Below are 12,464 nucleotides of genomic sequence, written 5' to 3'. Positions count from 1 at the left end.
GGATCCACAATTAAGTTCGGCAACGCATGATGTCACCCATTAAAAGTGAATGAGAAGCGTTAACGCTAACGCCCAGTGTGAATGTACCGTTAAGGTAGATTCACACGGGACAGAAGCGTTAACGCTTGACGGAAGGCTTGTCTGAAGCATGGCCAACAGCCAATCACAGTGGCCCAAACACATGCTCCGGTCTTCCATGAACATAATTGGCTGGCTTTGCCTAGGTCATTGGCATAAGTGCGATCTGATTGGCTGACGCCAATAGTAAAGTTGAGAAATGTTCAACTTCTGCTGCAAGCAACGGCAATGATGCGGCGCCTACAGATCTACAATTCAGTTCGGCAACGCTTGACGTCACCTATTAAAAGTGAATGGGAAGCGTTGACGCTTACGCCCCTTAACGTACCGATAAGGTTCATTCACACGGGGCGTAAGCGTTAACGCTTCCCCATGTGAATGTAGTGTTATAGTTTATAGTGTTATAGTTTATTAAACTATAACACCGATGTGAATGTTGTGTTATAGTTTATTTAACAACTTGACAACCATAAAAGGACTGGTACACAATAGAAAATTTCTAACACAAATGTCACAAGGAAGTTGAACCAGTGTCCACTAACTTCCAGGTTAGCCTACAAAATACGTCATCCAATCGGCACTCGGGTTAAACTGTATACATTTTTAATGAATCAAATTTTATAATGTTTTATACTGTAGAAGGTTTTTTATTACACTGTAAAAAATACTTTGCTGTCTTAAAATTTTTTGTTAAATCAACTCAGATTTACAAGTCATGTAACAACTTATAAAATATAGTTGAGAAAAGTTAACTTAATTTTATAAATTATAACAACTCACCTGTGGTTATAACAACTCATCTCCAGTCAAGATAAATAATAGTAAGTTGAAATGACTTATAAATCCGAGTTGATTCAACAAAAAATTGATTGATCATGATTTTCTGACCTATTTTTTGTACCAATATAAAAGTTGTACAATTCCTTATATCGCTCTCATTGTGGCTTCCCATAAAAACCATCTAAATTTGCTGAAATAAATAAATATGTTTCATGAAGAGAGAAATGTATTTAATGGCACTTCTGAATGCGTAATAAACCTTTGTTTGCATGTCATAAAATGTTTTATGTTTATCATTGCTCACTTATCCTTTGTCACGGTATAAATGAAAGTGCCATAGACTAAATATTGTACTAGAGTTGTAGTAAATAAAGATACGTTTGCTACAGAATTGAAAACAACTACGGCTGGAGTTTTACTAAACTATGACAGTTGAGTTTAACAGGAAGTCAGTAAAGGATGAGATATGCTTCTGTTGATTCAAGACATAAATTCAGACGCACTGGAATTCAGCTTTTATAATGTGTGTCTACACAGAGATACTAAAGCTTGTCCCCCTCCAAAATATAAGTTTATAAGAAAAATTTGGGAGTTGGCCTGAACTCTCCTGTAAATCTCTGGTCTTGTTTTTGTACAGAGCAGAAACTGCAGTGCTGTCTGCTTATGCCCATAGGAATACATTTTTTTATCAGAGATGAACAGTAAATCATCCAGATTCGCAGATGTACGGGTCAGTGTGGTGTTTCTCAGAGACATAAATAATGTTAGAACTTTTCCATTTGTTGATTCTTCAGCCAATATTTCTGTATCTGATCGGTATTCATCGTCATTGTAAGACAAATGGTTTTACAAATATTTTAAGGACACTACTTCTGTTTTGATTTTCTTATGTCTGTCCTACAACTTTGCAACAATGTAAAACTGTGAAAAGTGCTATATAACGGTAATAAAATGCTGATAAACACATACAGTACCGGTGACGTGTGCATGACGTGCAAAGTTATTAAATGCTATTTATCGCATCAAATGTTTATTGAACATTGATGTTTTATCACACAGCTTTTGACACTATTTTATAAAAGCAATAAGTTTTGTTTATAGCTTTGTTATTCCCCATGAGGCAATAAATGTAGGGTTACAAATGTCCTACCTCTTCAAACAATCACAAATATTATAAAACATAATAAACAACACTTTAAAAAGTGAAGACACATAACAAACTTGCCTTTATTGTATAAAGTTTTTAATATGTTGTTTTTTACATTTAACGAGTCTGCAGTGCATTACAGTGATTTTACCATGGTAAACCCTCATGTTCTGTTGAGATGTTTTATTTTGTAAAAATTTAGTAAATATTATTAGTAAAAATTTGTTTTTTGCATTCAGATCTGCTGAACATCAGTGCCCTGACCATGCTAGAGGAACATAGAGATAGATATCCATAATCTCACACCCCAGAATGAGGTTGTGGCCATTAGAGAAGATGGAGAGCGGAACAAACAGTAAAAAATAAGTTTGGTGAAATGTGACATTGATCTTGTTACCCTTTCAGTAAAAATTCTGATTTGTAGCTGCACTAGAAATTACTGACATAAGATATCACTTATTGGACCTAGATGAAGCATCATAGCAAAATATATGGTCAGTATTAACCGGGCGGGTTATGATGCTGCACCTGCTTTTTGGCTTTTATACTTTGGGAATTGATGTTATGATGACACTAAATGTGATTGTCTCATGCAGTTCTCAATATATGAGGAAACAATGGGTCTCATTCACTAAGCATGAGACCCATTTGGGTGATTCTCACAAAATCGAGACTTAAAAAGGTGTCCAGTATAACCATTATTTTTAGAGGATTTAAAAAATATTTCCTATAGAATTATTTACATTTTTTAAATTATCATTAGCAAAAATTATCATTACCACAACATGATATTACATTAAATATATGCATTTACAAACTCATGTTTCGGACATGGTTTTGACAAACAAAATTTCAACTTTTATCTGGAGAGAAAAAATAAGAACTGCTTAGTTGACATCTTGAGTGTCACAGTCAATTATGTCCCTTCCAACATTTTTTTTTTTTTTTGAAAATGTTAGTTTATGAGGGCTTAAACAATGAATGAAAATTGTTGCGGAGGATGAGAAAATTTTTCTTGGAAACATTTATATTCCTAATTAGTGTTTCTACATTTACCAATTATCACCAAATACCACATGTTTCTTTACTGTAAATGTTTATAGTATAACATGCAGTGATGCTTTTTATTTTTTAATTATAAATTCTCCATGTCAAAGAACAAAATCCAGCCATGGACACATTGCAGTAATGAACATTTCCCCTTAAATGTGGAAAAAACTGTTTTGTATGATGTCATTTGAAATAATGTGCAAAATAGTACATGAAGAGATGTTTGTAACTGCATGCTTCTTATTTTGATACTCTTATTTTGCATTTACTTTTTTTATCAAAATGTTTCATGACACCTTATAAGTGTGTACAGAGTGTTTTCAAGATTCAACAAAAACTTTCGTATCAAAATGTCTTCTAAATGTACGCAAAACTTCATGAAAACCTAAAACCACCCGTACGCAATAATCACTACACTATAATCAAATAATTATAATGTGTATAATAATGTTGATATATAAAATTGACATGATTATATTTTATATTATAATATTTTCTGTATTATATATTATTATACATGATCTACATTATTATTATATACATTAAATTATACATTATTAAAGGCTACTTATTTTTTCTACACATAAAAAAGATGATGCACGTTATGACAAATCGTCATGCTTTCCTTCCTCCCGTTTTAAATCTCTATATAAAAGCGTCTGCTTAATGCCTACACTGAAAAAAAATTATTCATTGAATTTAATCTTTTTTTTTTAAGGTAAGTGGTTGCAATCAATTTATTTAAGCTACATTTAAACAAAAAAAAATTGGTAAAGTAAAATATAATATAAAACCTTTGTTTAAATGTAGCTTAAATAAATTGATTGCAACCACTTATCTTAAAAAAATTGATTAAATTCAATGAATTTTTTTCAGTGTAATGTAAACTTCATGTAAATGTAATGAGAAGTCCAAATTTCAATCACTTGATCTCCTATCTGTGTTTTTAGATACAGATGTGTGTCTCTATTGTATTAATTAAATGTCATATTTGTGTACGCATCCAATACTTATTTAATGTTATTCCTTAACCATAACTCCCGTATAGCTCAGTGGTAGAACATTGCATTAGCGGTGCAAAAGTCACGGGTTTGAACCCAGGCAACACGCATACTGATAAAGTGTACTTGGATAAGTAGTTTTGGATAAACGCGTCTGCCTAATGTAAATGTAATCTTTTCTTAATATCAAATATATTAAATGTAAATTACAGCAGCCCATCTATTTAACCTTGTGTTTTGAAACTTGCAGTATTGCACGCATTGCACAATTAAAGGAGTGACCATATTGTGTAATTAAAACGATACTTCAGCTAAATATCAAAATCACCCCATGATTTACACACCTTAAGCAATCCGAGATACACATGTCCATCATTTTTAGACACATTTGGAGTTATTTGAGTAAATGTCATTGCTCTTCCAAGCTTTATGATGGAAGAAAACAGGGATCAGAGAACAACTTGAAGTTCTGACCTTGAAGGCCAAAAAATGCATTAATCCTTCACAGAGGTAATCCTCAGGGCTCCAAGGGGTTAATAAAGGTCTTCTGTGGGTATTCGATGCAAGTGTGTAAGAAAAAATACATATTTTATGAATAAACTAGCTTTTGGTAATGACGCCATCATATATATTCTTACTAAATCGCATTGATTACACCGCAGAAGACCTTTATTAAACCATTGGAGCTGTGCGGATTACCTATCTCAAGGATGAATGAACATTTTTGGCCTTTAAGGTCAGAATTTGTTCCCTTATCCCTGTTTTCTGTTTCTTGAAAGAGCAATGACATTTACTAAAATAACTCCAAATGTGCTCGTTTGAAAGATGATAGATGTGTGTATCTCAGATTGCTTAAGGGGGCAACACACATACTGATAAAATCTATTGGATAAGTTTTAGATAAAAGTGTCCACCTAATTTAAATGTAATCTTTTCTTAATAATATGTATATCAAATATATTAAATGTAAATTACAGTAGACCATATATTTAACTTTGTGTTTTGAAACTTGCAGTATTGCACAAATTGCACAATTTAAGGAGTGACCATATTGTGTAATTAAAACGATACAGCCAAATATCAAAATTACCCCATGATTTACACACCTTTAAGCAATTCGAGATACATATGTTTATCATTATTCAGATGGACACATTTGGAGTTATTTGAGTAAATGTTTGGAGCTCTTCCAAGCTTTATAATGGTAGAAAACAGGGATTAGGTAACAACTTCTGACCTTGAAGGCCAAAAAAGTGGTAACGACGCCATCTTGGATTCACGAGAGTCACTGCGCAACGTGGCAAGATAGTGTCTTTCCGAAAGCTAGTTATTACAGTTTAAAAAGTTTGAATTATGGATATTTTTCTCACAAAATCACATCGATTACCTGCAGAACACCTTTATTAACCCCTTGGAGTTATATCACACAAATCTCAATAAAAAACTCAATAAATGTATTATCATCACAATAATGGGATGTGCTGAGTGGTTGCCAAGGTGTTGCAAGGACACCAAGGCAATCGTTGGTGATTGTTGTTGTTTAGAGAAGTTAGTTTGTGTTAGTTGGAGTAGTTGTGTTAAGTAGTTTCAAAGCTAACCTCGATTCTCTATAATACTAAAAAGGTTCATACGGACGTGTCTGTGAGAAACATAAAGGATGTGCTGTTTTTGTATGTGTTTGTGGTTTTAATACTCTTGAACTTGTGACCTTGCTCAACTTGAAACCATTAGGAAACAATGAGTCAGACTTTATATGTAGAAAGCAAACGCAACTGTTTATCAAATACTTTTATCTTTCTATAAATGTCTATTTGAGTAATGATCAACATTAGAGTAGTCGGCAGTGTTTTTGTAATGTTCACAGTGTATACAATATCATAACATCTTACACAAACTATAAAAGCATCTTAATTTATTTTTATTTATCTTGTTTGAAGCCACTATAAGTTTGAGCTCTTTGTATTTGGCTCACACAGACAGAAACACACAATACTTTATTCTCTAGACTCCATGTATCACTGAACTATTTCTCACTGTGATAAATGTTAGTGGGTTTGTCAGTGGACGTTCAGTTTCTGGGAAAGTTCGTTAATGGAAAAACTTTTGAAAAAAAAAACTCTCTTAGATCCGATAAAAATAACAAATCATGGTTTTATCCTCTCATTTATCAATTAAACAATTACATATTTGTTCATTAACAATTACTGTACATGCTTTTCACAACGTTGAAAGTATGTCATGTAAGTGTTTTATCAAGAAGAAATGGTCATCGTAGTCAATTGAACTTCTCGCTGTGTCACCAAATCTCTTCAAATAGTTCTTTTTACTTTACAGATTTTTATATAATTGAAAGGATGACTTTTCTTTTAAAGTTCATGAATACGTTTTAAAGGACTGTAGCATTGGACGGTATGAAGTCATTTTCTAGCCTTAATTTTAAGTTTGTGAGCAAAGAAAACAGACAGGCAAACAGACAGACAGGCAGGCTGATAAACAGACAGACAGATTAGATGATAGACAGCGAGAGAGAGAGAGAGAGAGAGAGACAGATAGATAGAGAGAGAGAGAGATAGGGCGGGAGAAAAACAAACAGACAGACAGGCAGGCTGGTTGGTGAACATGCGACTGACAGACAGATGAACAAATAGACAAATTAGATGGACGGATGGACAGAGAGACAGACAGAGAGTAGATACACAGACAGGCAGGTGAACAAATACGTAGGCAGGCAGGCAGACATACAGACAGAGATAGACAGACAGACAGTAGATAGAGAGACTAGGAGGCAGGCAGGCATACAGACAGATTAGATAGATAGACAGACAGACACACAGACAGACTGACTGGCAGACAGACACACAGTAGATAGACAGACAGGCAGGCCAACAAATGCGCAGGCAGGCAGACAGACAGACAGAGATAGACAGACAGACAGGCCGAAAGACACACAGACAGACTGACAGACAGACAGTAGATATACAGACAGGCAGGCCAACAAATACGCAGGCAGGCAGACAGACAGACAGAGATAGACAGACAGACAGGTCGAAAGACACACAGACTGACTGACTGACTAACTGACTGACAGACAGACTGATAGACAAACAGTAGATAGACAGACTAGCAGGCAGACATACAAACACACACACACACACACACAGACAAACAGACTGACTGCCTGACTGACTGACTGACTGACTGACTGATTGACTGACTGACTGACTGGCCAACAGACAGTAGATAGACAGACTAGCAGACAGAGAGACAGACAGAGAGAGACAGACAGAGAGAGACAGACAGACAGAGAGACAGACAGAGAGACAGACAGACAGACAGATAGATGGATAGATAGACACACAGACAGACTGACTGACTGACTGACTGACAGACTGACTGACTGACTGACTGACAGTAGTAAGACAGATTGGCAGGCAGGAATACAGACTGGCAGGCGGAAAGATAGACAGACAGACACACACACACTAGACAGACAAATGGACAGCATATAAAGTGTTTTGTTCTTATATTTTATGAAGCAGTTTGTGCACAAAAGAACTACTGAGTTAACAGTCAAATACACATTTAATTGAAACATCAACTCTTTAAAGTGCAATATCTCTGCTGTTTTGTCCAGCTCTGTTGCGGTTTCTCAGCTTACATATAAGTCTGCTGATGGGCTCTGTGTACTGTTTGTTGGCCAGCCCCAGAATCATTGGAATGACGGCCATGCCGCCGATGCCCGTACAGGACATGATAATGTATAAAGTAGAGCTGGACGAGCTCACGCCGCTCTGCAGGGCCGCCATAGCTATCAGCTGATAGATGATGTACGGCACCCAGCAGACCAGGAACGTGAGGGACACGGCGGCCACGCATTTGGCGTAGCGCATGTTGAGCTGTTGCTCGTGGTCCGACTGCTGCTGTAGACGGTCGACGGCACGCTGAAGCTTACATATGTTCTTTACTTGCTTGCGTGCTATCCACAACACCCGGCCCGTCATGCCTGCGATGGACAGCATGGCCGGAAGCACCAACCCGTACACTTCCAAATAAATAAATGTTTCTGGAAACACTTGTTTGTAGGAGCAAACCTCATCCCCTCCGGTGTAGTTCCCAGCTGTCTCGTTTAAGTCCGAGCTCTTGTTTGCATTAGGCTCCACCCAGTTATTCCAGCCAAACGCAGGAAGTGATGCGTAAAGCAATGGGGGAATCCAGACGATCAACAAAGCCATGGGAAAGCAGCGATGGACCCAAAACTGACTGTGGTGCAGCGGACTGACTATGCACAGGTAGCGCTCATAATGCACCATGACTAGATTAAAGAGGAAAGACAGAAACAAAAAGTTGGGTAATATGTACATCAGCAAGCAATTCTTGAAATCTAGCTTGCGGTCAAGCGACATGCGAGGAATAAACGGCAGGGCGATGCCGGTGAAAAGATCGGCCACCAGCAGGCTCAGGAAAAAGTAGTTGGGAGTGTTGTGTAGCTGACGGTTGCAGGCTATGCCCACTATGATGAAGAGATTTGCCAGGATGATGATTGAAGACAGTGGCACTGTAAGATAGAAGATTAAGTTCTCGATGCTCAGCTTGTCAAGTTGATCCATGCTGGAGATGAACCCGGAGCGTGCTGTTCCCCGCTGGGCTAAACCAGGCCAAGACTAAGTCCTCTCCATCTGCACTAAGAAATGAGAGAGAAAAGTGATGAAACCCTAAAGAATGAATTATATCCGATAGGGATGCATGATAATTTGCATGTAATTGTCATTGCGCATCTCGTCATTGAAGCCGGTCCCGTGATTAGAGATGGAGCGGCATTTACTACACAAATCCAGGCAATTTTGCATTAAATATCGCGGACGTATCGCCTGCGATATGGCCCAGCATGTCAGTGAACTACGGCTTTGTGTAGTAAATGCCGCTCCATCTGAATAGCAGGTGATGGCGATTTACTACTAATCAAGGAACCGGCTTTACTGACAAGATGCGCATGATATTGCATGTGAATTATCGCACCTCCCTTATATCTGATGTATTATAAACTACTGTATACTTACTGGTCTTATATGTTTGCTCAGTTCAGTCGCTTGGACGCATAATCATTCATATCGCAGTGCTTCCGGTTTATTTTGCTGCTTCTGTACATTAGAGAAAGTGAGTGTTAAAGGTGCACTTTGTAACTTTTAGAAGAATCTCTTGACAGAAATGCAATATAATATAACATTACAATATTATCAGTGGTGTATAAAAACCTTAAAAAGAGAACTGTATTGTTTTTACTACCTTATAATGAGCCGTTTTTATCTACAAACACGGCGGGTCCCCTTAAATGGAAGTCACCATTTTGCGATACCATGTTTCTACAGTAGCCCAAAATAGACAAAGTGCTCTACAGAGCACATTTTGTCACTACATTGTGCCAGGCTTGTCTATGGGTTTCGAAAGGGAGGGGGAGCTGTGGACTGAGCTGTTGGTTGCAATTCACAATCTTACTGATAGATGCCGCTAAAAATCTAAAAAGTGCGTTTACATGCAGGTTTCTCGCAGGTAGTGACGTCACCGCCAATAGTACATATGCCGTCGGCTTTTTGAACTACCATTATGTACTATAGGTGGTGACGTCAGAAACCTGAGAAATCTCCAAGTCCCATGTAAACGTAGTTGTCTGCTTGGCCGCTTTATTGATTTGCATGTAAAATTGCATGAAAACAGTTTTTTATAATAAGCAGATTTTTGAAGGTTAACCGCTTATTCTGTGCATGTAAATGCACTCATAGTCATTCAAAAAGCTGATGGGAAATCTGTCTTAGGCTATACTGTCGTATCTCTTGTCATGTCTGCAGAACCTGTAATTGTTACATGAGCTTTTATTTTCACGGTTTCTCTGCCAACTGCTTGAGTCGAGCACATACTTTTATGTGTTACTTTGCGCTTCCGCCTGTGACGTTTATCTTTGTGCACATCGGTTTTTACTTATGCCGTTTGTAGGCTTTCCCCGAAAAAAGAAAAATGCTTTACGTGTTTATATGACCCCACATGTTATCAGTTTATTAAGCATAATCGGTGTAAGACACAAAAAGCACTCACAGCAGATCTTTAAAGGAAAAGTCCCCCCGAAAAATTTACTCACGTTATTTCATACCTACTTGCTGTTATTTTTTTAAATATGACTCAGTTATTGCTTTGTATTCTTATCGGAGGTATCGATACCGATATTGAGGAAGCATTGTGGACGATATAACACGAGTGTAAATACAGTAAATGGGAAACCAACAGAAATTTGGTGAAACTAAATACATTTTTTTAATGCAGAATATTTATAACTATACCTTTTTAGCTACTTGGAAATATATTTATAAGACTTGCGTACTGATAATTTGACACCTCACTGTACTTTTAAAAAAAACTTTGTCACGCCAGAGTGTTGTTGTGTGCAATACAAAGTAACATTACATTAAAAAGTGAATAAGTCGTTGACCTTACATTTGAGTGTCTTTGTATTAGAAACAACTATTTTAAGAAACAGAACATTTATCAACACATTTAAACGATTTATTGGCAGAGTGCGATAATAATAATAATAATAAAAATATAGGCGGAAATATCGCCAACTGCAATATACAGATCCATCACTAATTCTGATTTTTGTAAAACCGTATGATGAGGAACAAACGATTGTTGGGCATTTGGCATAAATTATATCAAATCTGATGTACTGTAAGTCATTTGTTGATATGCATTTTTTCGAATGTAATTGTGATTAAATTTAAGGGGTTCAATGAAAGGAAAGATTATGAGTATGAATCGCATGTAAACAAATATGATTCAAATGAATTGCATATGAATATTAAAACTGATATGCATATGAATGTGATTTACACATGCATATTAATATAAATATGAACCTTAATGTGAATATGAGTATGAATGAGTCATTTCAGTCTGCTTCTTACACACAGCTTCAGAAGACTTACGGATGGACACATAGATTTTCATTTTTGGGCAAACTATTTTTAGTATCCAAACAGATCCATTTGTTTGCATTGGACTTTTGGCAAAAACCTCTTTGGTACAGCTGGAATATCAGGCAAATATTTATCATAATGTAAATTCGTAGCTTTTATTGATTGCATTACAGAAACAAAATGCTAAAAAAAGTCAGCTTTTGTGGTAAGTTTTACAGATCTTTGTCACAGGGTTTATTGAGCAAATGCTGCGTGGTTTCATGTGTTTAAAAATTCATATTGGTTTCATGTTCCTATTTGTATTACATTGTAACACGACCACCGACTCTACACAACTAAAACCAAATAAACTTTCCTCCTTACCAAAGGTATATGTTTATATTTAATCATGGCAGGATGATGTAGTTGAAGCGTATTGCTCACATATGTTGCTTTTATTTTACTTTGCTAATCTTTAATTATATAGAAGATAAAATGCATGTTCAATTTTTGGTCAAGTTGTAATGCTGATAATATGAATAACAAACACTTTTAGTAACATAAAACGATGCTAAATAGAAGCAAGAAAAAGTTGTCTCTGTCTTTGGACCCCACTGTACCTGAAATGATCAAACTGTTCAAATTCAAATGTTAAAAAAGATATTTAAAAACACTCACCTAATAAAATGCTAAATCTTCATACAACAGACAGGCATACTAGATGTATCCACGTGATGATCTGGGATTCAGTGATATTTCTTTCACTGTACAACAGCATTTGCACCCGAGTTCTCCCATTCGATAAAAGTCAGTCATGCAGGCAGGATGCTTCTTAAAGAGACAGTGACCTCATTTTGACTCTGGCACTAAAACATCACATGAGGTATTTTAAAGGAATAGTTCACCCAAAAATGAAATTATCTCATATTTTACGTACCCTCAAGCCATCCTAGGTGTTTATAACGTTCTTTTTTTAGCCAAACACAATCGGTTATATTAAATTATACCCTGGCTCCTTGCAGCTTTATTATGGAATTGGATAGTGCCCCATTTTAAAAGCTACAAGAAGTGCATCTATCTATCCATTAAAAACGAATCTATAAGGTTATTAAATGCCTTTCAAAGGGACGCGAAGGGTTTTTGTAAAATAATTAAATAATGATCACTGGCTTTCAGCCAGGGGCGTCGCTAGACCCCTTTTACTGGGGTACATGCCCAGTGTAAATCTTTTGTGCCCTGATGTAAATCTCAAGTTTAAATTTTAGCAGTTTACTTGTGTATTAATTTACAAAGATAATCATTTCGTTATATAGTCACGTAATTTTTTTATTCTTTTTTCGTAATATTATCACAAATTTTCAAGTTTTTTTATGATCGTATAACGAATTTCTGTTTTCCTGTGATTATCGCGTATTGGTTTCTCAACTGTTTACTTCTATTTTCTTACCATTGTCGCTTCGGTTT

General features: G+C 36.1%; 1 protein-coding gene across 2 annotated transcripts; it reads right to left on the bottom strand.

The window, feature by feature from the left end:
* Positions 1–5,462: 5,462 nt before the first annotated feature.
* Positions 5,463–11,831, bottom strand: gpbar1 (G protein-coupled bile acid receptor 1). Of its 2 annotated transcripts, XM_055216570.2 has the most exons (3): positions 11,679–11,831; positions 9,114–9,194; positions 5,463–8,737 (listed from the first exon to the last, which is right to left on the bottom strand). In XM_055216570.2, the coding sequence occupies exon 3, from the start codon at positions 8,661–8,663 to the stop codon at positions 7,659–7,661; it is 1,005 nt and encodes a 334-aa protein (XP_055072545.2). In that variant the 5' UTR covers positions 8,664–8,737; positions 9,114–9,194; positions 11,679–11,831; the 3' UTR covers positions 5,463–7,658. The 2 variants fall into 2 exon arrangements, with proteins under 2 accessions (XP_055072545.2, XP_055072546.2); XM_055216571.2 differs by lacking the exon at positions 9,114–9,194.
* Positions 11,832–12,464: the final 633 nt, after the last annotated feature.

This window comes from Misgurnus anguillicaudatus, chromosome 17 (genome assembly GCF_027580225.2).
Source record: "Misgurnus anguillicaudatus chromosome 17, ASM2758022v2, whole genome shotgun sequence".
Lineage (NCBI taxonomy): Eukaryota > Metazoa > Chordata > Actinopteri > Cypriniformes > Cobitidae > Misgurnus > Misgurnus anguillicaudatus.
Note: the sequence above shows the minus strand (reverse complement) of the source record. Positions and strands in the feature narration are given on the sequence as shown.

What these genes read in the sequence shown, in the direction of transcription:
- gpbar1 (XM_055216570.2), bottom strand. Translation starts at nt 8,663, where the DNA reads ATGGATCAACTTGACAAGCTGAGCATCGAGAACTTAATCTTCTATCTT.